Genomic DNA, 26,623 nt, shown 5'->3' on the forward strand with positions numbered 1-26,623 from the left:
TCCAAAAACAAACTCTGGTTTTCATAGAAACCGCTGTGTTATTATAGTGACTGATTTAATGGGCTGAGTCCACAGAGGTTTATGCTGGAAAGTTCTTTTCCCCAGTCATCCTCAGAGGTGCTACTACTGGAGTCCTTCATATCTTTCATGGCTAAAGCAGAGTAGTAACCGAGTTATCCCTTTGTTATTGTTGTTACCTGCCTTCGAGTCGATCTCGACCCATGGCGACCCAGCGGATGAGAAGACCCCAAGATCACTGCTCTGCTCAGCTCCTGCAATGCATACCTGTGTCCAACCATCCTCTCTTTCTGCTTCCTTCCACCTTTCCCAGCATTATTGTCTTTTCTAGTGATCTATGTCTTCTCATGATGTGTCCAAAGTACAACAGCTTCAGTTTTGTCATTTTGACTTCCAAGGAGAGTTCAGGCTTGGTCTGTTCTAGGACCCACTTGTCTTTTGGGCCATCCATTTGTATCCTCAGCACTCTTCTCCAGCACCACATCTCCAATGAGTTTGTTTTCTTCCTATGCTCTTTCTTTACTGGCCAGCTGCTACGTCCGTACATGGGGAATACAACGGCTTGGATGACCCTCAGTTTAGTGTTCAGAGTTATATCTTTACATTTAAGGATCTTGTTCAGTTCGAAGTCGAAGGCTTTCATGGCCGGCATCCACAGTTTTTTGTGGTTTCTTTGGGCTATGTGGCCATCTTCTAGAAGAGTTTCTTCCTGACGTTTCACAAGTATCTTCTGAAGATGCCAGGTACAGATGCTGGCAAAACGTCAGTAATAAACTCTTCTAGAACATGGCCACAGAACCCCCAAAACCCACAAAAAACTATGGATGCCGGCCATGAAAGCCTTCAACTTTACATTTAAAAATTATACCTTCAAATGACAATAATAAACTCACATGCTAAATGTATTTAGATATACACAGTGATAATTTGGTAAATTTTTAATTTTATTTTTTTTAATTATTCTTTTATCATTTTATTTAAAAACATCACATTTTAACCAAATCATTGTTAGGTTTATGTATATACATTTAGGTCCTGAGTATGGCCTTGTAATTTGAAGGCATAATTTTAATTGTTATTTTTTTAAAATGGTAATTTGAAAAATGGAAAAAATGGAAAAATCTGAAATTTTGATTTAAAATTTGAAATGTTTAAAAATGTTTTAATTTTAAAACTTTAAAATTGAAATTTTGATTTAAAAATTATTTTTTAAATTTTTAAACATTGATTTAATATTAAATTTAAATGCTAATTTAATTTAAACGTTAATTGAAAAATTGAAATTTTGAAATTTGAAATATTGATCTAAAATTTTCAAATTTTGAAATTTTGATTTAAAAATTAAAAATTGAAATTTTATTTATTTAACAAAACAAACAAACCCTGAGGCCTCTCCATTCTCTTCCTTCCCCCCCTCCAAGCTTAACCCCACTTAAAGCATTTTAAAGGGAAGCAGGGGAATGCCACAGCTGTTTCTGCCAAAGCAAAGATGTTTGGGGGAGCATCCCTCCTTAGAATGTCACATGGTGCGGTCCACACTCCCCCCCCCCCATGTCGTCATTGGGAGAGTCCACCAGCTACAGGGCCAGTGCGCAAACTTTCCCACTACGCAACCTTATTATTATCCACTGCGCAAAAGGCTGCAGCCTGGGGTCTCCCCAGCCGGGTCTCCGTTTCCTCTTGACTGCCATATATGGCTCCTCATTTGCATCCGAGGCAGAGAGTGGTTCTTTTAAGCGCGTGGGCGGAGACATGCAAATAGGCTAGGCTCCCTGATAGAGTAGGCGCTGGGCAGCAGCAGCAGCAGCAGTAGTATCTTCTTGGCTTGGGCGATGCAGACCAAGGGCTGCGTCTCCAGGCGGCGGAACCTGTGAGTGAGCGGCTCCCCTGGAACCCCTTCTGGACTGGGCTCCCTGATAAGGCTCCCTTGGAGAGAGAACATGGTCCCCGAGAGGAACGAATTCCCTTGGAGTCCAGCAGGTGAGCATAGCACAATGGGACACAGATGATCACCACTAGTCACACATTGGGAAGCCTTTCTCAGAGCGGGGTATACATGCAATAATAAGAATGGTCATTATATATATATATATATATATATATATATATATATTTGTGTGTTGTGTGCCTTCAAGTCGTTTCGAGTTAAATGGGTATTTTCTTGGCAAGGTTTTGTCCAGAGGAGGTTTGCATTGCTATGGCTTTCCCCTGAGGCTGAGAGAGTGTGACTTCTTGCCCAAGGGCAACCATTGGTTGTCATGGCTGAGCGGGAATCGGGAAACACAATATAGTACACACAATACACACACATATATGCACACACACATATATATATACACACAGAGAGACATATACAAACATACACGTAAACACACATATATACACTGAACACATACACACACACATATATATATATACACACACAGACAGATACAAACACACAGACTATATATATATATATACAGAAACACATATACAAACACATATGTACACACACTTGTACATACACACATATATACATAAAACATATACATATAGACACACACATACACACAGATATACATACATACAAGCACACACACACATATACATATACACACAGAGACACATACATACAAACACACACATATACACAGAGACATACATATACACACAGAGACACACACATATATACATACAAACACACACACACATACACTCAGAGACGTATATATATACAAACACACACACACAACACATATACACACACATATATACAAAGATATATAGTGTTTGTGAGTCACAGCCTCTGTCCATCCCTCTTGCTGAACGAGGTGCGCCTTTTCCAGCCTTTCCTAGTGGCTGCATTCACAGGAGACGTAGTATACTGTATGTGTGTGTATAGTGTTTGTGTTTGTGTTTGCGTATGTTGCCACATGGAGTCCCACTTCTCTACTTTGAAGGGCTGGTTGTTGTTTAGTTGGCACACTGGCAATCATTTCTGCCTGCTTTGAGCTAAACATTTTGGGTGCCTGGCTGCTTTTGAAAAAGGCGCACTATTTTGGAAGAAATCTATGCTGGAAGAAAAGCACAACAAAACAGAGTGATGACATAAAGTTAGGCAGGGAAACTAGTTTGCATCCACACTGCAGAAACAATCTGGTTTGACACAACTTTAACTGCCATGGCCCAAGGATATGGAATTGTGAATTGTAGTTTGTTGTGGCATATATCATACATATATTTATTCCAAAAAGCAAACCTTGATTTTGCCATTTTATGTAAGCCGACGTTGTGTCCCTTCAGGTCATTTCCAACTTATGGCAACCCTATCATGGGGTTTTCTTGGCAAGTTTCTTCAGAGGGGCTTTGCCATGGCCTTCCTCTGAGGCTGAGAGAGTGTGACTTGCCCAAGGCACAGTGGGGTTTTATGCTTGAGCAGGGGACCGAACCCAGACCTCCAGAGTCATAGTTCGACATTGAAACCAGTACAAGGACCATTGTATATAATGGGACTTGAGCAACCATGTATTTTGATTGCTTTGACACCACTTTAACTGTGCTCTGGGGCCACAACAAGCTACAATTCCCAGAATTCCATAGCCTTGAGCCATGGCAGTTAAAAGTGGTGTCAAACTGGATTATTTCTGCAATATGGATGCAGCCTCTGACTGGTATAGGACTCCCAGTTGTCTATGCCAATGTAGTCACCTTGGGTGTAACTACCTGATAGGTAGGTAGGGATCAGAGTACTGTGTCCAACCCTGGGCTGGTGAAAGGGCGCAACACCTAGTAAGTAAGCAAGCGGCACAGTTAACTGGGTGTGCAAAAAAGGCATTGGCACAGCCTTCCAGAGGCGTGTGACTCTCTTCTGCCCTCTGCGGAGAGGAAAGCGTAGGAGTGGAAATGAGTTCAGAACTGGCATTCACTGCTCCGCTTCCCGCCCACCAGCAATGAGTGATCCCAGGGTACTGAGAACACACATGTTGCTCATGGCAGAGAAATACAACAGAATCCAAAATCCACAAATGAGACCTTGATCAGCTGACCAAAAGGCATCATGCAAGCTTTGGAAGCTTTACTGGCTTCTTTCGCGTGTTAACGATCATACAGTAGAAGGACAGCGACAATGGTCCAGAACACACTTCAGGAATAATCCAGTTTGAGACCACTTTAACTGCCTTGGCGCAATGCTAGGGGAGTCTGGAATCAGTAGTTTTGCGAGAAGTGTAGCCTTCTCTGTCAGAGAGCTCTGGTGCCACAATAAACTACAATTCCCCAGACTCCCTTGTACTGACCATGGCAGTTAAAGCAGTCTCAGACTGGATTATTTCTGCAGCTGGATTATTTCTGCAGCGTATTTTGGGCCAACGTTAGAGTTACAGGTTTATATTTTGTTTTAGGTGTTGCTTCTGTTGCCATTAAGATGATCTGGAGGGATCTCAATGGAGGGAGAGGCCACACACTTTCACAAAGTTTTTGATGAGGTGGCATCTTAATACAGCAAGCCCTTGGCATCTGCTGGGGTTTGGTTCCAGGATTCCCCAGCGGCTACCAAAATCCCTGGATGCTCAAGTCCCATTATAGACAGTGGTATCTGTTTTACAAAATGGCAAAATCATGGTATGCTTTTGGACATTTATATAGTTTTAAAGATAATGTCAAGCTGTGGTTGCTCAGATCCGTGGATAAAGAATCTGTGGATATGGAGGGCTGGCTGTATTAGTTTAATTTACAAATGGAAGAGAAGCAGGAATTATAGATAGTCCTATAAGGCAGAACCTCAGGCTGTCCCTGCAGTTTCATTTAATTTAATAGAATCTTAGGAATGGGAAGGGACCACAAGGGTCATCTAATCTAACCCCCAGCCATGCAGGAATATACTACTAAAGCATCCCTGAAGGATGCCCCTGAAAGATCTCTCCCAACCTGCCTCCCCCAAATTATCAAGTGTTATGTCTGTTTGTCTCCCACTCTTTCTCTCTTGTGTACAAACACACAATCATACTTTCAAATCTGTTACCTCCTTAGCTAAGGTGTGGGTGGGTATGTGCACATGCCCAAGTCATGACTTGTTGTGGCAACCTTATGAATTTCTGACTTAGAGTTTTCTCAGAGGTGTTTCCCCCCCAGCAGCTTCCTCTGAAATATAGCCTACAGCACTTGGTACTCTTTGGCAGTCTCCCATGCAAGTATTAACCAGGGCTAATCCTGCATAACTTCCAAGATCAGATAGGATCTTTAGGTATCTCATTCAAACAACAGAGCTTCCCAGCCATCAAGAGACACATCTGCAAACAAGTGGCTCCCCTAAGTGAACCATCAGCCAACCATCCTGGATTAATCCTTGAGGAATCTGCCTAACAAAGGAATGAGATTTTAGGAAGAATGGCTAATAGAGAAGTTTCTGTGACTCAGGCTGCATCCACACTGCAGAAGTAATCCAGTCTGACACCCCTTTAACTGCCATGGCTCAGTGCTATGGCATTTTGGGAATGGTAGTTTTGTGAAATACTTGGCCTTCTCTGTTGGAGGGCTCTGGTGCCACAACAAACTACAAATTCCAGAATTCCATAGAATAGAAAGATGGCAGTTATAGTGGTGTCAAACTGGATTATTTCTGCAGTGTGGGTGCAGCCGTAGATTGTGCAGTGGGCCAAATTTCAGCAGATAATGTTTTGACCCCTTTCTGTGCTATGAAAAGGAGAGAGTCACCAGGTAAACTCCTGTTTGTGTAGCTGTGGAAGGCAGAGGGAATGAGCCTTGGATGTTTTGGTTTTTAGTTTCTGAGATACCTATGGTGTAAAATGCACTGCACAAATAATCCAATTTGAGACTGCATTACCTGCCCTGGCTCAGTGCTAGCGAATTCTGGAACTGTAGCTTTGTGAGACATTTAGCCTTCTGTGTCAGAGAGCTCTGGTGCCACAATACACTACAATTCCCAGGATTCCCTAGCACTGAGCCAGGGCAGTTCAAGGGTTCTCAAACTGGGTTATTTCTGCAGTGTGTTTTGGACCTATGTTGGAAGCTCAGGTTAGATGAGGCATGTTCTTGACTCTTTGCTACAGAGAACTTTGGAATTCCCTATGCTGCTGTATAGAGGTGTAAATGCAACAGGTGCAAAGGAACAGGTGGAGTCTTCTTCCTGGCTGCATCTTCTTTCTAGAGAAAGCCTCACCTGTTGATCTTTGCCTTGTCACCCAGCTGTTAAAGGAACCACCATTCATAAAAAGGATGACAAAAAGAACCCCTCTCCAGTCATTTAAAAAAAAAGAAAAGAAATGTCAACATTACACCCAGATATCCGAGTCCAGAGTCCTCCCCTCCTCCTCTCACTTTGTTTGCATGAAACCTGGGCCAAGAAGTGTTTAACCAGAAAGTCCAGGCCGTTGTGCTGAGTTTCCCCAGTTGCTAGGCTGGGGAAGCCGGTTCCGGCAGGGTGGGGAGCACCCAGTCTCCTTCTGTGAGTCACTCCAAGGATCGGAGTGGCTTTGCCCTGATGCACACCTCTGGGGCTTGGGACAGGAGAGCTGGGAATTAAAACAAACTAGAAACCCTGCATGTTTTACTAGCAGTCCCCTACCTGAGTGCTTCTTGTGCTCTATGATGTGGGGGACTAACAGTGTTTTTCCCCCAATGGGCCAAGAACTGGCACCCTTTTGTACCCATTGACTACAACTGTTTCTTTTTCCTCCTTGAAAACATGCCACAGATTGGTACTTAGAGAGATCTTGTAGCACCTTTGAGACTACCTGAAAAAAAGAAGGTGAATCCAAATGCATCTGAGGAAGTAGACCGAAGTCTAGGAAAGCTCATGCTGCCACCTTCTTCCTTTCAGTGAGTTTCAATGGTGCTACAAGATCTCTCCACATACTGACTCTACAGACTAACACGGCTATATTTTTGAATTCTACTACAGATTGGTACTGTTTCATAAACCACAATTTCGAATAGCACAGAGCCAGTGTGATGTAGTAGTTTGAGTGTTGGCCTATGACTTTGGAGACCTGGGTTCAATTCCCAGCTTGGCCACAAAACACGCTGGGTTACCTTAGGTAAGCCACATGCTGTCAGCTTCAGGAGAACACAGTGATAAACTTCCTCTGTACAAATCTTGCCAAGAAAACCTCATAATGTTAAGGTTGCCATAATCTGGGACCTTGAAGGCATATAACAACTAGCCCAGGGATGTAGTTATGGGAGGGAAGACTCCCCCCCCCACACACATTATGATATTTTTCTTTACACACACACACAACATTTTTTTCTTGGAATTCTGGGAACTTGTGGATTTGTAGATTTGTGAGACATTTAACTACCTCTGTCAGTGAGCTCTGGTGCTACAATAAACCACAATTCCCAGGATTCCCTAGCCAGGGCAGAAAAAGTGGTCTCAAACTAGATTATTTCTGCAGTCTGTTTTGGATCCATATTTATGGATACAGCTATCCATGGCTTGATTTTTTTAAAAAGTCCCCAAAAAGAAACCTTTGCTTTGCAATTTTATATAAGGAACACCATTTTACTACCCCCTGTATATAATGGGACTTGAGCATCCACTGATTTTGGTATCCATGAGGGTCCTGGAACCAAACTCCAGTGGATACGAAGGGCCCACTGTATTTTTTCCTTCTTTTTTATACTTCTTTGGAAGGAGCCATGGTGTTGTGGTTGCTAACATGCTTGAACCAAGCAGTGGCAATTTCTCATCCACTATAGGGAGGTTTGTAAAGTAGCTGCTCTGAATCTGGTACCCTTTGCACAGTTTCTTGAACTGCAGTTCCCCTGGGATGCTTAGACCTTCTGATGGAACAGCCATAGTCCAGGAATGACTATGCCTGGACCATGGTTGGAAGTGGCAGCTTTGACGGCCCTGAGGTGCCGTAGTGGAAATCCAGCCAATTTCTAATGTTGTTCATGTGACTGTTTCTCTTGTTCTAGGCAAAGACAAAGAATCCTTTGAAGCTCTGTACAAGCGAGGGAACTTACTGGGTAAAGGCGGCTTTGGGACAGTCTATGCTGGGCACAGAATCGCTGATGGACTGCAGGTGAGATTGCGTGTTGTGGATGGTGATATGACAACAAATACTGAAGTTCGCCATTGTGTGGAGCAGGGGAAGTGAAAAGCCAAGAGAGTGCAGCCTCCCTGTAGCCATATTGCAATCTGGAAAAGCCCCCCCCCCCCCCCCCGTCCTTTTCCAGATTGCAGTTCCCTCCAGTGTGTGTAGCCACTGAGAATTCTGGTAGTGGTCAAAAATTATATAACTTTTCAAAACTGGTTGTGATACATCTGTGGTAGTGGTGATGGATGTCTCTAGGAGAGATTAGCAGAATTACCTTATTGTATTGGAGAATTTGGGAGAAGGCCTCTTGGCTGAGCTTCTGTGACTAAGTGATCCCACAAAATACTATTATTAAAAACTCTGTGTGTGTGTGTTTGGAGAGAAAGAGAGAGTGGTAGAAGGAGAGAACACCAGTGGATTTGTGTGTGGAAGGCCTAGAGTCTCAAATAGCTAGAAGAAGGAATATTGGCAGCTGCTGCTTATACAGAAGGGGGTCACAAACGCTTCATCCACACTGCAGAAATAATCCAGTTTGACGTCACTTTAATTGCTATGGCTCAATGCTACGGAATTTTTGGAACTGTAGTTTGTTATGGCCTCGGTGATAGAGAAGGCTAAATGTCTCCCAAAACTAGTTTCCAGAATTTCATATCACTGAGCTATGCTAGTTAATGTGGTGTAAAACTGGATTATTTCTGCAGTGTGAATGCAGCGACTGAACCTGCTTAAATTTCAAATTCTGGAGATGTGTTGCCAGTCCACCACACTACTTTCTGGCACATGCATGCGTTTTGTGTTTAATGCATCCCCATGAAACATTTTCCAAGCATCAGAGAATCTGTCTCTGACCCTCCTGATGTTTTGTTGATAGGTAAAGAGAGATGCAAGTCGTTTGACTGAGACTCTTACATGTATTTTTTTCCTTCACAGGTTGCAATCAAACATGTTGCCAAGGACAAGGTTACAGAGTGGGCAAAGCTGGTGAGTCTTTCAAGAGCATCTCCCCCTATGTGCTCAGCCTTGTGAGTCTGGATGGGGTACTACTGGCCCTCTAGATCTTGTTAACTTCCATCAGCCCCAGTAGTCAGCATGCCCAGGTATGATAAGCATTGTAGTCCAAACCAGTAGCATCACTAGGGAGTATGGGGTGGTGGTGGTGGTACCCAGCAAGTGACACTCTAAGGGGAGGGTGACACCACTGCTCCCTAAACATCTACCCTTGGGCAAAAATAGATTTTTTTAAAAAAAAGATATTCTCTTTAGATTTTATTATAAAGATCACATCTTACCAAATTTTCACTTTAACTACATGAAATGTACATGTAAATACATTTAGGCTGTGTGCATGATATTGTAATTTAAAGGCATAATTTCAATTTTGCTAGTTGTCATATCTCATAACAACATCATTACACTCATCAGTATATGGAAATTACAATTTATGAGTAACATAAAACAAAAACATTACTAAGGGTTCTGTATAATGTGGTATGGGAGGAGGTCAATAGTGGAGAGGTGACACCATGAGTTACTGCAGCGAGGGATGCCAATCTAGTGATGCCACTAGTCCAGACCCATTTGAAGAGCCACATGTTGCCCATCCCTACCCTAATTAATAATGAGAAGAAATGTGTGAATTTCCTGTGGGAGTGAGAAGAGTAGACTTGGGATTGAAGGCAAAGGAAACATGTTGAGAAATTGCGGCTCCTTCTCTTCCCTTTGCCAGATGTATTCATTGATAAAGGGGCAAATGAACACTCATAGTGGCTCAGCATTTCTCTAGCAATGCTATTGGTAAAGAACAAATGGGTTGTCCCTTTAAGACAAGGGACTTGTATTGCTTCATCTGGAGAGGCACATGTTCCCTTGTCCACAGGTCCTCTCACCTCAGATCATTGCTTATGGTCACTGGGACATCTGAGAGTTGGAATCCAGCTACATTTAGGGGGCCACCAATTTCATCCCCACTCTTGTTTTGGAGGAAGTCATGAAGTTTATTAACTAATTTAAGCTTCTAAATCAGGGTGGGTATCTTGTGGCCCTCCAAAAGTTGTTCGACTGCAACCTTCATCGACCATAGCTGGGTCAGTCAGTGGTGAGAGATAATGGGAACTACAGTTGGCCCTTCTTATACACGGATTTTTTATACACGGATTCAAGTATACACGGTTTGAAAATGTTCCAAAAAAGTATAAATTTACCTTGATTTTCCATTTTTTATAAGGGACACCATTTTGCTATGTCATTATATTTAATGGGACTTGAGCATACACGGATTTTGTTATACACGGGGGATCTTGGAACCAAACCCCAGCGTATAACAAGAGTCCACTGTATAGTCCATCATTTCTTATCCGTGTTCCAGAACAAAGTGAATTACCATGACCCTTCAGCAACATCTTCCGTAGCCCCTTGCCATTGGCTATACCAGCTGTCCCTGATGGGTGTTGTAGTTAGAAGAATACATGCTCCCCATCCATTCTGGAAGGACCACTGAATGGAATAGGCTTTGAGGGCTTTTGTTCCTTATTCTCTGTGCTGATTTTCTCTCTGTCTTCTTTTTTGCAGCCTAATGGGACAGTGGCACCTCTGGAGGTGGCATTGATGAAGCTTGTGTGCTCAGGAGCCGGACACCGTAGTGTGATTCGGCTCTTGGACTGGTATGAAGCTCCTGAAGGCTTCTTCTTGGTTCTAGAGAGGCCTGAGCATTGCCAGGACCTCTTTGACTATGTGACTGAACAGGGACCCCTCCCTGAGAAGCTTTCCCGACAGTTTTTCCGCCAAGTGGTAGAAGCGGTCTGCCACTGCCATGCACAAGGGGTGGTTCATCGGGACATCAAGGATGAGAACATCCTAGTGGATTTGCGCACAGGCAACATCAAGCTGATTGACTTCGGTTCTGGAGCCTTCTTGAGGGATTCTGTCTACACAGACTTTGATGGTAGGTTTCAAGGCCTTGCTGTGTCTGTTGCTGCTTTTTTGCTATGTGTAATTGATGTTTTAAAATATAAATTTTATTTATTAAAATTGAAAGTCAATTATAGAACCATTTCTTCCAGTGACCGTAAGCAGCAAAAAACCACTGATAGAGCTCTCTATCTAAAGCTGGATAGATATAACCTAATTACACAGAAAAATCAATACCTTTTTTGTGATGCTTCCCGGTTTCTTATTCATATTCTTATCACTGTTAACTTATTTTCCTAAATGGATAAAATTATCACACAGTGGAAAAACTTGACTTTCCCAGAAGATTATTTCTAAAGTGAAATCTAATCCATTAATGCCCTATGCTTAATGTAATTCCATTCATTTAAAGATGGCACGTCTTGCTTTTTCCAGATTTTTGTGATCAGTATTCAGGCTGAGGTTAATGTATCTGCAGCTATGCTTAAGTGCTCCTAATCACTTTAGGTTGCCTAATAATAGAACAATTGCATATGAAAAGGGATAATTTCTATCCTCTTTTTTGATGTTCTGAATCCATTTTTAATATACTGGTTTATAACCTATGGATTAGTCCCAGCCAGAGTAGACCTTTGACTCATTGCTGAAGGGTGAGTAAAAGCATACATAAATCCTATTGATTCAACGGGTCTATTCTAGCTAGGAGCAACCAGGATTCAGGCCAGTTTCTAAATGTCCTGGTTCTAATTTGGATGCTGCTTTTGGAATTTTATTTTTTAGAAAATTCACTTAAGCTGCATACCCTCCCACTATTTGCACAGTCTGTCCTGATTAATCCTCTGTCATTCCACATTTTCATCTGCTTTTAAAACTTTCCAGTTTCTCTTTCCTCCTCCCACTTTCCCCTTCAATTGCTGCAATCAGAATTCCAAGTGCAGAAGTAGTCATCTGTGAATGTTGGAAGATATGAAGTTGTATATGCAAAACATTCCTTCTAGTAAGATGTTACGGGATGGCAAAAGTTTACCATTTGTTCTTGCTTGGCTTTCTCTCAGGAACACGTGTCTACAGTCCTCCAGAATGGGTGGAATCCCAGCAGTACCATGCTCTCCCAGCAACAGTCTGGTCACTGGGCATCCTGCTGTATGACATGGTGTGTGGTGATATCCCCTTTGAACAGGATGAGGAGATTGTGGCTGCCAGTGTGGAGTTTCGCACGCCAGTCTCTGCTGGTAAGTGTCTGGCTATGGCTTTCTGCTGTTTTTCTTTTATTCCTGCATAATCAGCATGGATCAGTACATAGTTTTAAAGGTTTTTGCAGTCCAACATTTGGAGGGCCACAAGATGCCACCCTGATAGAGCTGGCCCTACCATTAGCTAGAGTGAAGCAGCTGCCTCATGCAACAGATGTTTGAGTGTCAGATGAAGGAAGCTGGTTGCTTGTGATTATTATCTTACAGCAAAGGGATCTTGTAGCACCCTTGAGACTAACTGAAAGACTTGAGCTTTCATACACTTGAGTCTGCTTCCTCAGATGTATGTTACATGCATCTGACAAAGTAGGCTCAAGTTTACGAAAGCTCATGCTATCTACTTCTTCATTTCAGTGAATCTCTCAAGTGCTACAGGATCCCTTTGCATACTGATGTCTTTGAATTCTGTTGACTTATAGTTACTAACAGGAATAGGTAGAGGTCCTTGTAGGATTTTCTTCCATGGGTGATAAAACAATTTGGCATGCCTCGGATACAATACAGCTTTACTTGTGGTGAAGATTAGGAAGGAAGGACACTTTAAGCTTTGGCCAGGCCTGAAGTGGGGAAATCAAATTTAAATTGGCAGCATGCGCTTTTGTAGACTTAAATTTACTTTCTCATATACATTTAGAGTTGGGATGCTTTGGTCATTCTCATGAGTATTAACACCCGTTTGTTACCTCTGTAGGAAATAGTCATACACAGACCTGGTGTGCAGGGTACTCAGTTTCTTTCCTCCCCTTAATTTTGAGATTGTTCAAACCTCTTTCTACAGGTTTAATAAACAGACACAAAAGGAAAAGTTTCTCAAGATGATACATTCCTCTTGCAGTACTAACAGCTGCAATGCTGAATTCTGGTTCCAGTGGAGAAAGATCTAGTAGGGGTAGATTTGGAAAGCAAGGATCCCTTCTAATTTGGTTGCGACTCTTCTTTCCTAGGATGCCAAGATCTTATTCGGTGGTGCTTGGCTCTGGAGCCTTCTGCAAGGCCAACGTTGGAAGAGATACTCGTGCACTCATGGCTAAAGCTTGACCCCATTCTTCAGACTGAAGAACTGAAGACTCCTACATCCCTCAGGACCACAATTTGCAACAGAAGCAATGGAGAGACTTAATTCTTGTTGGCTTGCATCCTCTCCCTCTGAGATGGGTTGGTGCTAATGGTACTGTCGCTACTGGACTTCAGGCAGCTCAACTTGGTCACTGGCTGAGAAAAAAGTTAACCTGGTTCTACAGGTTTTTAAAAACAAACTAAATCAATTGATGAAGGAATTAGAGCTGTGGAAAGGAACTGTAGAATCCCAGCTCAGAAATCTTCCTCTCAACTGCCCAAATGATGTTTGAATTCTGGCCTGCCCAGAGAGCAGACATCTCCATAAATGTAAATACTTGTGTATTGTTTGCCAAGATTACCCCAACATGTGGGAAAAAAGGACTTAGGGTATGGTTTTCTACTGCCATCCTAACAATTATTTTCAAGCTTTCTGGGACTTTACCAGTAGGCAGATTCATGTGTGTGTATGGTTCGGGTGCGTGTGTCCTTTTATTTTTTTAAAAGTGTCTGTGCAGACAAGTTCTGCCCAGCGGCAAAATCTATTTAATTAAAAAAAAAAACACTTTGTGAAACTAAGTCTGAATTCTTAAATCTCTGAAGCTGAAGAACTGTTTTCGTTGACATGGTACCTCAGTACTTTGACACAAAGACTGGAAGTTGGTCTCTTGTATAAAATTGTTAAGAATGTACATTAAATTTCTCCCTCTATTCTGTTCAGTATACCGTCACACACAGTGTTCAGAGGCTTGGATGTGCTGCCCTAACGCCATCAAAACTGGCCTAACACATTTTGGTACCTCTGGTAGAAAATCCCATTCTGTTGATAATTTGTCACTTGAGGAGCTGCCTCTGAGTATTATGCATCAAAGATAACCAGAGTTACTGGGACCTGGGGTAGACACATAGTGTTTGGCATTTGTAAGCTTGCTGAATGCATCATGGTGCCTGAAACCAGATTCTGTATAGAGTTGTTAGTCCAGGTTCTGAAGTTTCTGGACCAAACCCTAGCCCCTGGCAACATCAGTAGCATTACATGTTATCCATTAACTGCTAACTGTTGCTCATAGGTTGTGATTGAAACACACACAGAGAGAACTTTTAAAATAGAAATCTTAGCTAAAGGGGCAGTTCCTAGATCAAAGTGAACTGGATCATTTATTCTCAGTTGTTTAGGGAGACATGATATGGAACATTTAATCTAGCCTACTTGCTCCTAGCCAGAAGATGGATGCAGAGCAGAGGGTGAGCCCTGGCACCCACAGTGACTGGGAGGGAAAGACAAAGTAAATACATAGATCCTTTGGAGAATCTTTGCAAGCTGAAGCAACCAATCAAGCCTTGCAAACTAGCAAGCTGTTGAAATGGAGAGGTAAACACACACCCCTCCTCTTGCCCAGAGCTAAGCCTCTCCCAAACAAGAATATGTACCTTCATCTGTCACCTGGAGATGACCTGTGAAAATGGGGACAAAGGGCCAGGATCTGAGATCTGACAGCCCTAGTTAAAATACAAAGATGATCAGACCAGTCTTCTCAAATGAAGTTTTTATGTGATTAACACTTGCATCACAAGCAAATGCCTACTTTCCAACTGGTTTTCACCTTCCATCCATGCTGTTCTAAGATACCTCACTGCTTGAAGCAAAGCAACAAACTACAAGCGAGAAAAAGCAGAAGATTTCTCAAGCAAGTCTCCCCTTGTAGTAAGAAGGTAACAAAATAATAGTAATAAAATAAATAGCTAACAATTTGCTACCCATTCATACAACCCCGATCTGCTGCCTGGCTCCTACTGAAGTGGGTGGTTTTGTTGCTGCCATCAAGGGAACTTCAATGTATGGTGACTCCATGAATGAGAGATGTCCAAGCCACCCTGCCATCAACATCTCTGCTCAGGTCTTGCAGAATCAGGGCAGCCTTGGCTTCCTTGTTTTGAGTCTTGTGTGCCTCCAAGTCATTTCTTGGAGTGACCTAAAGACAAACATATTGTGGGGTTTTCTTGTCTAGGTTTGTTCAGAGAAGGTTTGCTATTGGGTTCCTTTGCGGCTGAGAGAAAGTGTGACTTGCCCAGTGGGTTTCCATGGTTGAGTGGGGATTCGAACTCAAGTCGTAGTCCAGTACTCAAAGCACTACACCATGCTGGTCTACCCATCTGGAATGTGGTCTTCCTCTTTTCCTACTGCATTCTGCCTTACCAATCATAATTGTCTTCTAGCAAATCAGCGCTTCTCACGATCCGTAGGGAGAGGCGAGATATAAATAAATAATAATAATTATTATTATTATTATATAGTCAAAGTTCAAAAGTCTCAGTTTAGTTATCGTTATTGTGGCTTCTAGGGAGTTCAGGCTTGATTGGCTCTGGTGCGCATTCATGGTCTTTTTAGCATTCCATGGTACTCACAGAACTCCAGCATTTTATAAAATGAGATAATTTTCTTTCTATCGGCTTTTTTCACTAGCTTTCAGAAACATGCATAGAAACGGAAAATACAATGGCACATGGACAATCCTAACTCTAGTATTCAATGATGTATCTTTACACTTTAGGATCTTGTCTAGTTCTGTCATAGCTGCCCAAGCCTCCTGCTTTCTTGACTGCAGTCTCCATTCTGATTAATGACTGATTAATAACTTTAAAGTTATGTAAATAATCAGTGGTCATTATTTTTATTTTGTTAAGCAAGCATAGCACAGCAGTTTGAGAGTTGGTCTTTGATTCTGGGGGCCAGGGTTCGAATCCCAGCTCATCCATGGTGACTTTGGGCGAGTCACACTCCCTCAACCTTAGGTGATGAACCCCCTCTGAAGAAAATTACTAAGAAAACCCCATGATAGGTTTGCCTTTGGGTCGCCATAAGTTGGAAATGATTTGAAGGCACACAACAACTACAATATTCAGCTGTGCGCCTGCCTTTGCACTTTCTACCTTGTGGTAGTGGATCATCCCCTAATAATGTATTTTAAGGCTTTTCTTTCCCACTTTGAATAGCTGGAGACAGCCATGCTTTTCCAGTCTGGTGTGTGTCTCCATGTATTTATTATTAACTGTTTCATTCCTTGCTGCTTTAAAAAGAAAAGGCAAATCTTGCATCTCAGGAACTGCTGGGTTTTTCTGTTCCTAGAAAAATGGCTGCCAAGCAAGTGGGGCGGAGGCTTGCGGCTGTTGCTATAAGTAAGTAGTCTGAAAAAGAAAGGACAGTATTAATTTCTCAGGGGGAAATAGCTTTATAAAAAGACAGGGTAGTGGTGTTGAAGGGGAAACGTAGCAATGGCAAGGAGAAACTTGTAAGAAGTGGAAAGGAGAAGCCCTACACACACAAATATATAATTATTACATTGCTCTTGCTAACCACACCATGATAGTCGTATATAGCTGGCCCTCTGTATTCACTGTTTTTATAATCCATGGATTCAACCATCCACGGCTTGAAAAATATTTAAACAAAATATAAATTCCTAAAAGCAAACCTTGATTTTGCCATTTTATATAACAGACACCCCATTGTATCTAAAGGACTTGAGCCTCCATGGATTTTGGTATCCATGTGGGTCCTGGGACCAAGCCCCAGAAAATACCATGGGCCTACTTACTATAATGGAAATTTAGATGTCAAAAATCTAGTTTTATAAGAAGAGTTTTAAAGTGCTTACATTTAAAAAAAGGATGGGAATTGCTGTTAATTCAGGATTTACTTTATCTTCAGCTAGATCACATATGCCTATTCTTACTTGTTCAACAGTGTCACTGAATACAGATAAAAACACATTTCAACATTTCGTAGATGAAAACAGGACATGTGTAGCCAAGCAATATCAGAGAGTGGTCAGGATGGCAAAAATTTATTAATGAGAACACACAAGCTAGACATCAAACTAAGTCAGCACCCACCCAATTGCAGTAGCACAAAAACAGAGCAAGAATTAATGCCAACTCAACTCTTTATTATATTGACAAAATTAAGAAAATATCTAGCAAACTCAAATGTATATTTCAAAAACGATGTTTTTACAGTACAATCAATCATTATTACAATTCTTTGAGAAAGTCCTTCACAAATATCATTGGTATCAAATGTGTAGAGGAGAGAATTTTTGTACCGTTTTGTTAACTTCTTCCATTCCAGTTTTCCTTATTAATAAGGTTTTAAAAAATATAAATTTGAGTTTGTTAGACATTTTCTTAATTAATCAATATATTAAGAGTTGGGTTGGCATTAACTGGTGCTCTGTTCTTAAGATTTTGTATACAGAACGCACAAGAGAGGCTGCAGCGGTTTGCTTTTGCCAGAGCCTGCTGGGAAGGGCACACTTTCACACCCTCTTCTCCCTTCCCTTTGCTGAGTTAAACGAGCGCAAGCCGTATTTGTACTTTGAACTAACGTTTGCACAACTGAAGTAAGCTGACGATAAAGGAGGAAAGTGGGAAGAGGAGAGAGAAACTGGGACATTGCAAAAGCTGCTGAAAACGTGGAAAGAGGGAGAATTGAGATTGTTCCTGCCAAATCAGGATGGTTGGAAGGTATGTAGAAAACACCCTTCTCTATGGCGCTGTTGGAAATGTATTCATTTATTCAATGTACTGTATAGTCTGCCTTTCTTCCTGTTGGGGATCCAAGGTTTTATGGTCTTCAGTGCTCTAGTGAAATGAACAAACTAGATCTCGCAAGCCTTGAGTTAAAGACCTAAACTTCTGTGCCATGTAAGCAGTAAACCTACTTTCTAGTCTCTATACACATGTTGCTGACTTGTCCCTTCATACTGATACAAGCAGCTCCAATGCCTCCATCTGTTTATTCCCTCTGCAATTCTCTCTCAGCTTTCTCTTTGGTCATAGGGACTGCCACTATTAACAGAAACCATTTTATATAGGCCTCAACACTGCTTTGATTATCATGGCTCCATACTATGGATCCTGGGATTTGTAGGTTGTTGTGGCACCAGAGAGCTTTGACAGAGAAGGTTAAATATATCACAAAACTACAAATCCAGTTTTCCATAGCATTGAGCCATGACAGTTAAAGCACTTCAAAATGCATGATTTCTAAGCGCAGACTCAGCCAATGTCTTTTGATACCAGCCAGCACCCTTTTTCCTCCTCGTTCTCCTTGTAGCTGGTTTTTGCCTTGTTTTTTAGCAGCATCAACATTGGGAGGATGGTGAAAGAGGATTTTTGGTGTCTGGCTGCAGCAGCATGCCTTTAATAAAAATATGAAATTCAAGTATGCAAAGGGATCTTGTAGCACCTTTGAGACTGTGTGAAAGAAGCTGTAGCATCTCCTTTTGTAGACTTACTTCCTCAGATGCATGGAGCCAACTGGAGCCCAGGAAGGTCTGCATTAATAGCCATAGAAATGCAAAACTTGTGGATATGGCCATGAGGTGACAAGTTCAGTTTTAACTATGGTCCTGACCTTGACTGACAAAGGTAGGAAAAAAGATGTTGCCTAAGGCCAGGATGGGTGGATGGCCACATGAATGGTGGAGGCAGTCTGGGAATGTGGTGTGTGCAGCCTAAGAATCACATTCCAAAACTCCCTCCACCATTCATATGATCATCCACCTATCCTGGCCTTAGGCAACATCTTTCCTCTTGCCTTCCCTAAGGAAGAATTTATCCTAAATATCTCTATGAGGCCTTGCATATTGAATGATAATAGCCTGTTGACTGACTATTTGGGGTCTGGGGTGGGATGAGAGATAGGAAGTAGGAGGAGGGAGAATTCACTACCAGCACCCTTGTGTAGTGGTTTGAGCATTGGACTACTACCCTGGAGACCAAGGTTTGAATCCCTGCTTGCCCATGGAAACCCATTGGGTTACCTTGGGTAGGTGACACTCTCTCAGCCTCGGAGAAAGGTAATGGCAAACCTCCTCTGAGTGAATCTTGTCAAGAAAACCCTGTGATAGGTTCACCTTAGGGTCACCATAAGTAGTAAATGACTGGAAGTCACACAGCGACAATAACAACAATATCTTAAAGTTGTACATTCTTCTCATTAACACAATGTTGAAAAAAGTGAGCAATCTTCCTTTCTAGAACCCAAATGAATGCAGAGAGTCTCTCTGTAGTTACCTGGCCACTGAACTCATAGTGCCCTGAACTTCAGCCTTCCTGCATTTGTCCACAAAAAAATCACTGGGATTGAAAGACTTACATTGTAAGTGAGCCAAGTGTGGTAGACTATATTTCAGAGGAAGGAACTGGCAAAACCACCTCTAAGTATTCTTTGCCTAAGGCAACCCTATGAAAATGCATGAGGTTGCCCTAAGGTGACAGGTGACTTGAAAGCACATACATATCTTTGTTGTTATTGTTGTTGTGTGCTTTCATGTTGTTTCTGACTCATGGTGACTCTAAGGCAAACCTATTCATGGGGTTTTGTTGGCAAGATTGTTCAGAGGGGGTTTGCCTTTACCTTCCTCTGAGGTTGAGAGTATGTGACTTGCTCAAGGTCACCCGGTGGGTTTTCATGGCCAAGCGGGGAATCAAACCCTGGTTTCCAGAGTCATAGGAGATTTTGAGACAGGGACGGGAGCAAGGCAGATTGCTCTCCCATCCTTATCCCGTCCATGACCGTGATCACACAAAAGACATTCATACATGTTGCGCTGATCCTGTCATCCTATCAGAGAAGTGGAACTGTATTAATGGGTTCTTCCATTATTACAAAATGAAGGGCAACAATGATAGGATCAGCATGATGTCGTATAAAAGTCACTAGCACCTCACAGACAGGAAAATGTCCAGATCAGTGTGATGTTTTGTGAAAGTCTTTCCCACAATTGCGGACAAGGATGGGACAAGGATGGGAACAAAGACATCAATTTCCCTGTCTGATAATCTCCATAGTCCAACACTCAATCCATTATGCCATGCTAGCTCTCATGCATATCTGCAGAACATGTTGACTGTTTCATGGATGTAGACGTTAAGCCTGGGTGCCTTACCTTCCAATGTCCACACCTTTCTATACAGGTGTAAATCAATTAAGTATTCTAACACTTCTTTTAATCTGTGGTGAGCAGTTTACGGTCCTGCAGCTGTGGTTGAACTGCACATCCATCGCCCACAGCCAGCATGACAACTGATGTGGGATCATGAAAGTAGCCATCCAAAAACATCTGGAAAAGCATACATTACCAGACACTGCTTTAAATAAGAGGTGACCAAAGTATTATTCCAGATGTTGAACTACAACATCCTTTAGTCCTAGCAGAGTAAGGAATGCTGGGATGTGCAGTTCAATAACATATCGAGGGCTGCACTTTGCCCACCCTTGGTTTAACCCTAAGGATTTTTTACTTCTTACTTACACAGTCGACTTAGATGGTTGAAAATAAACAACACTAGGAAGACACACATCTTCTTTATTGGCCACATTTAAACTTGAGTGGGTGCATGTATCAAAAAGCTGATAGTTTAATGTTCTCCGTTCAGTATATTTTTGGTGACAAACCTGGATTTGGTGCTTTGTAATATTAGATAAACTAACCGTTTTTTAGGAATTGGGGGAGATTCACACTGTTGTGTTTTTTATTCTGTCAGGTCTTAAACTGCTGGTATTTAAATTGGCATTGGTTTTATAATCTGAAGTCTGAATAATACTGATTCTGAAATGTATTTTATACTTCTATTGCAAAGTACCTTAGTTTTTGTTTCTAAATGGAAAGGCAGCGTAAGTTCAATCTTCAGGTTGAATACACCAGGAGAAAAGAGACACACCCCAGTCTTGCTCTGTCTGTTTGAAGTTCAGGTGTTATGTAGCTGTAACACTTAATAGGGTGCCTCACCAAACTACAAACCCCAGAATTCCAAAAGATACCATATGACAGTTGAAGTGCTATAATTCTGTAGCAGTAGATGACCCTTAGGCTGCATCAACACTGAAGAATTAATGCAGTTTGACACCGCTTTAACTGCCATGGCACAATGCTGTGGAATTCTGGGATTTTTAGTTTTGTGAGATATTTAGCTTCAGAGAGCTCTGGTGCAACAACAAACTGCAAATCCCAGGGTTCCATAGGTAGAGCCATATGACAGTTAAAGTGGTGTCAAACTGCATTAATTCTGTAGTGTAACAGCAGCCTGCTTCTCAACTGGTAGTCTATCTGATCACATACGTCCTCTTAAACTACTTAGGTTTATGACAAATACTAGGAAATATATCTGCCTATCATCTTCTCTCACTAGTGCAAAATATACTCTACATGTGCTCAAAGGCTACAGCTGAACATCAGTTATCCATGCTAATATATACTTATAGATTGTTACTAGAGCATGTACAGAGTGAGTATGTATTTATGAATGAATTAATAAATTCTGGATAAAGCATGATCCACTTTCCCTCACCTCCATTAGAGATATCTTTAGTGCTTTGATGTTTGCAATTTTATTCTTTCTTCATATCCTACTCCCAATCATATAAAACAATATATATATATATATTTGGCACTAAACAATTCCTTCCAGATTCTAGAACAGGAAAGGGCAGCTTTCAGATATTTCTGGACTGCGGCTCCCATCATTCCTCATCCCAGCATGTCTGCTGGAAGGAAGGCGCACTCTAACAACATCTGGAAAGCCACAGGTTGTTCACCCCTAGAAGGCATTGAGTATTTGGCATAAGATTCATTGGATTCTTGTGGGAAGCACTTCCTTCATTCCTCTTGTCTCGCTTCTCACCTGCTCTTCAGAGAGTGCCACTCCCTGGGTGGGACACAGAACAACACTTCCAATGCCAGGCAGAATGCTCACAACACGAGAGTTTCCTGTAAATCTCCTCCTCCCAGGGTGTTGGTCCGGGAATGCCGACCAGGATCAAGAAGTGACGCACCACAGCAGCCTGGCGTCATTCTAGTGTTTACTTGCCTGCTCGAGTACACATTTCCCTGCCACACCTGTGCCACCCACCTGCGTGTCTCCTGCATGAGTGTGCAGTGTGCTTCCTTGGGCCTTTCCTGTTGCAACATCCTATCAGAGGTTGCTGTCCTAGAAATTAGTAGCAGGGCCAGGAAAATGGGTCACAGGAGGCTTTGAAGGAGGTAGGAATTCAGGGTTCGAGGAAGAGACTCTGTCACAAAGCCAAGTAAGGGAGAGGTGACTGACAACCACTGGTCTATTATTACAGGACTATAAATGCACACTAGAGAGCCAGTGTGTGTAGTGGTTTGAAGAATGGATTATGACTAGGCTTCAAATCCCTGCTTAGCCATGGAAATCCACTCTCTCAGCCTCAGAGGAAGGCAAACTCACCACCCAACAAATTTTGCCAAGAAAATCCCATGATATGTTCACATTAGGGTTGCCATAAGTCAGAAACGACTTGAAGGCACACAACAACATAGGCTTCTTCAACCTTTGATGTCCTCCAAATAGGTTTGGCTCCCACTCTCAACATTCATAACCAGTTCTTTTGGGAGATGACAGCTCCTTTTCCTTACAAATGATTTAAGGTGGTTATATGGCCCTGTATCTCTCAGGATCCATTGCTATCCCATTTGTAATGTGAGAATAATATTGACTGCAATCCTGTGCTTAAATATCTGGGAATAAGCCTTACTGAGCTCAGAAGATTTTCTGAATAAACATGCATAACTTCTAACATTTCACAGATGAAACTGTCACACATGTGGCCAAGCAATATCAGAATGTGATCTAGATGGCAAGAGTTATAAATGAGAAAGCTAGGAGAGGTTGTTTGCTTTTGCTCTTGCCTGAGCCTATAGGGAAGAACAAGACTATATCTTCTGTCCTTCTAGCTGAATTAATCAAGTACAAACTACTTGTTGAGAGCCAGCATAGTGTAGGACCTTGGGAGACCCCACTCAGCCCACTAGGTGATCTTGGACAAGTCACACTCTCTCAGCCTTAGTGGAATCCAAGAATCATAACATTGGAAGAGACCACAAGGACTATCTAGTACAACTCCCTGCTATGTAGGCACAGTCAAAGCACTCCTGACAGATGATTATCCTTTAAAAAACCTCCAAAGAAGGAGGCTCCACCACACTCTGAGGCAGCATATTCCACTGTTGAACTACTCTTTCTATCAGGAGGTTCCTCCTAATGTTGAGGTAGAATCTCTTTGCTCCTTTTTCAATATAACATCCTTTCAAATATTGAAACATGGCTATCATGTCACCTCTTAACGCTCTCTTCTCCAGGCTAAACTTACACAGCCAGCTCCCTAAGTTGCTCCTCATTAGGCATGGCTTCCAGCTCTTTCACCATTTTGGTCACTGTCCTCTGGACATGCTCCAGCTTGTCAACATCCTTCTGGACTCTGCTAATGTTCAATAATTAGCATTTATGTAATACCACACATACATTATACAGCTGCACAAATTCTAGGCAAGAAAACCCTTTGCTAGGTTTGCCTTAGGGTCACCATAGGTCAGAAGTAACTTGAAGGCACCCAGCAACAACAAACTGCTTCTGCACTTTGAACTCAGTTTGCAGTGAAATAAGCTGAGGATGAAGGTGGAAAGTGGGAGAAGAGAAAGAGAGAATGTGACATTTTAAAAGCAGCTGACAAAGTGGGATGGCAGAATTAATCAGCATACAGTGGTACCCCGGGATACGAATTCACCGCGTTACGAAATTTCCGGGGTACGAAAAAGTTAGATTTAAAAAAACTGTTCCGGGTTACGAAGGATTTTTCGGGTTACGAAAATCTTTTCGGCGCGTTTCGGCGCGAAATTCAAAGCGCGGCTAGCGGCTAGCGGCTTTCCAGCGGCTTTTCGGGTTGCGAAATGTATCGGGTTACGAACGGCGCCGCGGAACGAATTAAATTCGTAACCCGAGGTAGCACTGTACTTCCTGCCAAACCTGAAGAATTCAAGAGTATAAACATGTATTTAAAGATCTTTGGGGGAGGCTTTCTTCCTGGCCCACACATTACATATGTGCATGATGCTGACACAAGAAGGTGTTGTTGGTGGTAGCTCCCTGGCTGGAACTCCCTGGCACTAGTTTGGGCCTCTCTCTGCTGTCAAGGAGATTTTTGCATGGACAAAATTGACGGGAGCATAGCGGGATGTTCCCATCACTATTGCAAAATTGTGCGGAGATTATCAGATGATGTCGCATGACGTTGCAATAATCACGTCATTATCCCGTGAATAAAGAGGAATTCTAGCGTTACTTTTTATCCACAGGAAAGTCCTGTGAATAAAAAGCAACAGAAGAATTTATCTTTATTCATGGGATAATGACACGATTATCGCAATGTCATCTGATAATCTCTGTGCAATTGCACGATAATGACAGTGAAAATCTCCTTAAGCAGGCAAAGACCTTTCTATTCTTTGGTATATAAATTATTCAGTTGTTGAAAGGAGTTTAAATGCTTGAGTGCTATTTCTCCCTTGGTTTTTAATTGTGCTTTCAACCCATTGACTCTTATGTTTTAATCAGATGTTTGTTTTCAGTTCTGTGTTTTAGTACTATTAGGCCTTTTAGTGCTTTTTTGTGGCAGAAAGTCAAAGTATACAATTTATTAATCAATTACATTGGATGGTGTTGCAAACTGCAAGGCTCTGCAGCACAACTGAAATAATGTATTAGCATTTATATAACAGCTCACATCCATTATTCATCTGAACAAATTCTGGACAAATATTATATAAATGCTAATTATCAACATTAGCAGATTCCAGAATGGTAGCGATGTTAACCAGCTGCAGTAAAAACAACCATGTGTTTTGTAGCACCTTTTAAGACAGCTATTCATATAGTGGCACAAGTTAGGTTTTCATGCACCTAGCAAAGTGACCTCTCTACTCTGTGAAAATTTATGCTGTACATCAATAGCATTGCACTCCTGCACAGGTCTATTCAATGATAAGCCTTAATGCTTTCAATGGAAGCTGCTTCTACATTTGAATATGTAGCGGGGATGGACACAGTGCCACACTCCAGATGTTGTTGCACAGTGCCTCCCATCCCCCTTAGGCAGGAGAACTGGTGGTGCAAAATGTTGGGAGCTGCAATCCAACAACATCATGGGAGACACCCTTTCAACTGCACTGGTGTGTAAACTTGGAAGGGGATGGATTTCTCAGTAGCCAAGTATATTGCTGTGCTGGAAGATTTTACAACATCACAAATACTTTGGAACAAAGTATTTTCTAAATGAGAAGGAATGAAGCAGAATTTAGCACATTTGAAAGTTAACCCTTCTGGTTATTTTGACATTATTTTTTTCTCATTTCATAAAGGATGAAAACAATGTTATTTCTCTCGCATTATGTATTAAGAATGGGGTACTGGTTGAGAAACAGTGGCACTTATGATGGAGTCCACCATTACTATTGAAGTGTTGAGCAACCCTGCAATTTAGCCCAGTGTTTATGTTCAGTCTTTTGGTGTTCGTGTTTAAAGGAAGTTTAAACATAGGGAAATATGAAAGGTGTGTGTGTGTGTGTGTCACAAAGCTGTTTGGTGAGGTGAGGACAGTTTCATCCACAGTTACCTGCAAACACTTGTCAGGTTGCAATTAAGCTCAGTCTATTTAAAATTTTCTCCTCAAAAGCACTCCTCTCTCGGAGCCAGTATATATAATTTTATTAAGTGCCCTCTCTCATCTCACTTTTTCAGCTGCTTTTAAAAGGTCCCAGTTTCTCCATCCTTTCCCCACTTTCCACCATTGTCTTCGCTTCAGAAGTGACAAAATGAGATGCAAAAGTAATCTGCACTATAATAACTCAAAAGCAAAACTGCTGCAGCCTTCCCAGGCTGCTGCTACACTGGAGAATGAATGCAGTCTGATACCACTTTAATTGGGACTCTTGGGATTTGAAGTTTGTTGTGGCACCAGAGCTCTCTGAGAGGCAGGCTAAATATTTCACAAAAACGACAAATCTCAAAATTCCACAGCATTACGCCATGGCAGTTAAAGCAGTGTCCGACTGCATTAATTTTGCAGTGTAGGACCAGCCCAAGCTTGTATGTTCTTCCTTATTCATAGATTTTGCCATCTTGACCACACTCTGATGTTATCTGTTCATATGTGTCCTGATTTTCATAAGGGAAATGTTGGAGGATATGCAGTAGTGGTAATGTTTGTAGAGCAAAGGACATTTGCATGTTTAGGTGAGGAATTATTAGAAGTCTCTCTCCCTGCCCCAAATTGTTTTGCAGATAACAAAACACACTAACAGCCTTACTCTAGTAAACCTTTGGAAGTTTGGAGCTCATAATCTTCCCTAGGTAAGGATGCATCTACACTGTAGAAATAAGTGCTGTAGCTTATGGAATCCTGGGGTTGGTAGGTTTACAAGGTCTTTAGCCTTCTCTGCCAGAATGCTGGTGCCTTGTTGTTGTTAACTGTCCTCGAGT

General features: G+C 41.9%; 1 protein-coding gene across 1 annotated transcript; it reads left to right on the top strand.

The window, feature by feature from the left end:
- Positions 1-1,843: 1,843 nt before the first annotated feature.
- Positions 1,844-13,858, top strand: PIM2 (Pim-2 proto-oncogene, serine/threonine kinase). The gene is made up of 6 exons (XM_089484459.1): positions 1,844-1,998; positions 7,942-8,048; positions 8,994-9,044; positions 10,632-11,004; positions 12,026-12,202; positions 13,168-13,858. The coding sequence occupies exons 1-6, from the start codon at positions 1,959-1,961 to the stop codon at positions 13,341-13,343; spliced, it is 924 nt and encodes a 307-aa protein (XP_089340585.1). The 5' UTR covers positions 1,844-1,958; the 3' UTR covers positions 13,344-13,858.
- The last annotated feature ends 12,765 nt before the right edge of the window (positions 13,859-26,623 follow it).

The sequence above is a fragment of the Sceloporus occidentalis genome, unplaced genomic scaffold, assembly GCF_023333645.1.
Source record: "Sceloporus occidentalis isolate IW3139 unplaced genomic scaffold, rSceOcc1.0.p SCAF_1, whole genome shotgun sequence".
NCBI lineage: Eukaryota > Metazoa > Chordata > Lepidosauria > Squamata > Phrynosomatidae > Sceloporus > Sceloporus occidentalis.

Coding starts and splice junctions, on each gene's coding strand:
- PIM2 (XM_089484459.1), top strand. CDS start 1,959: ATGGTCCCCGAGAGGAACGAATTCCCTTGGAGTCCAGCAG. Junction 1,999..7,941: donor ATTCCCTTGGAGTCCAGCAG/GTGAGCATAGCA, acceptor CTCTTGTTCTAG/GCAAAGACAAAGAATCCTTT. Junction 12,203..13,167: donor TCGCACGCCAGTCTCTGCTG/GTAAGTGTCTGG, acceptor CTTCTTTCCTAG/GATGCCAAGATCTTATTCGG.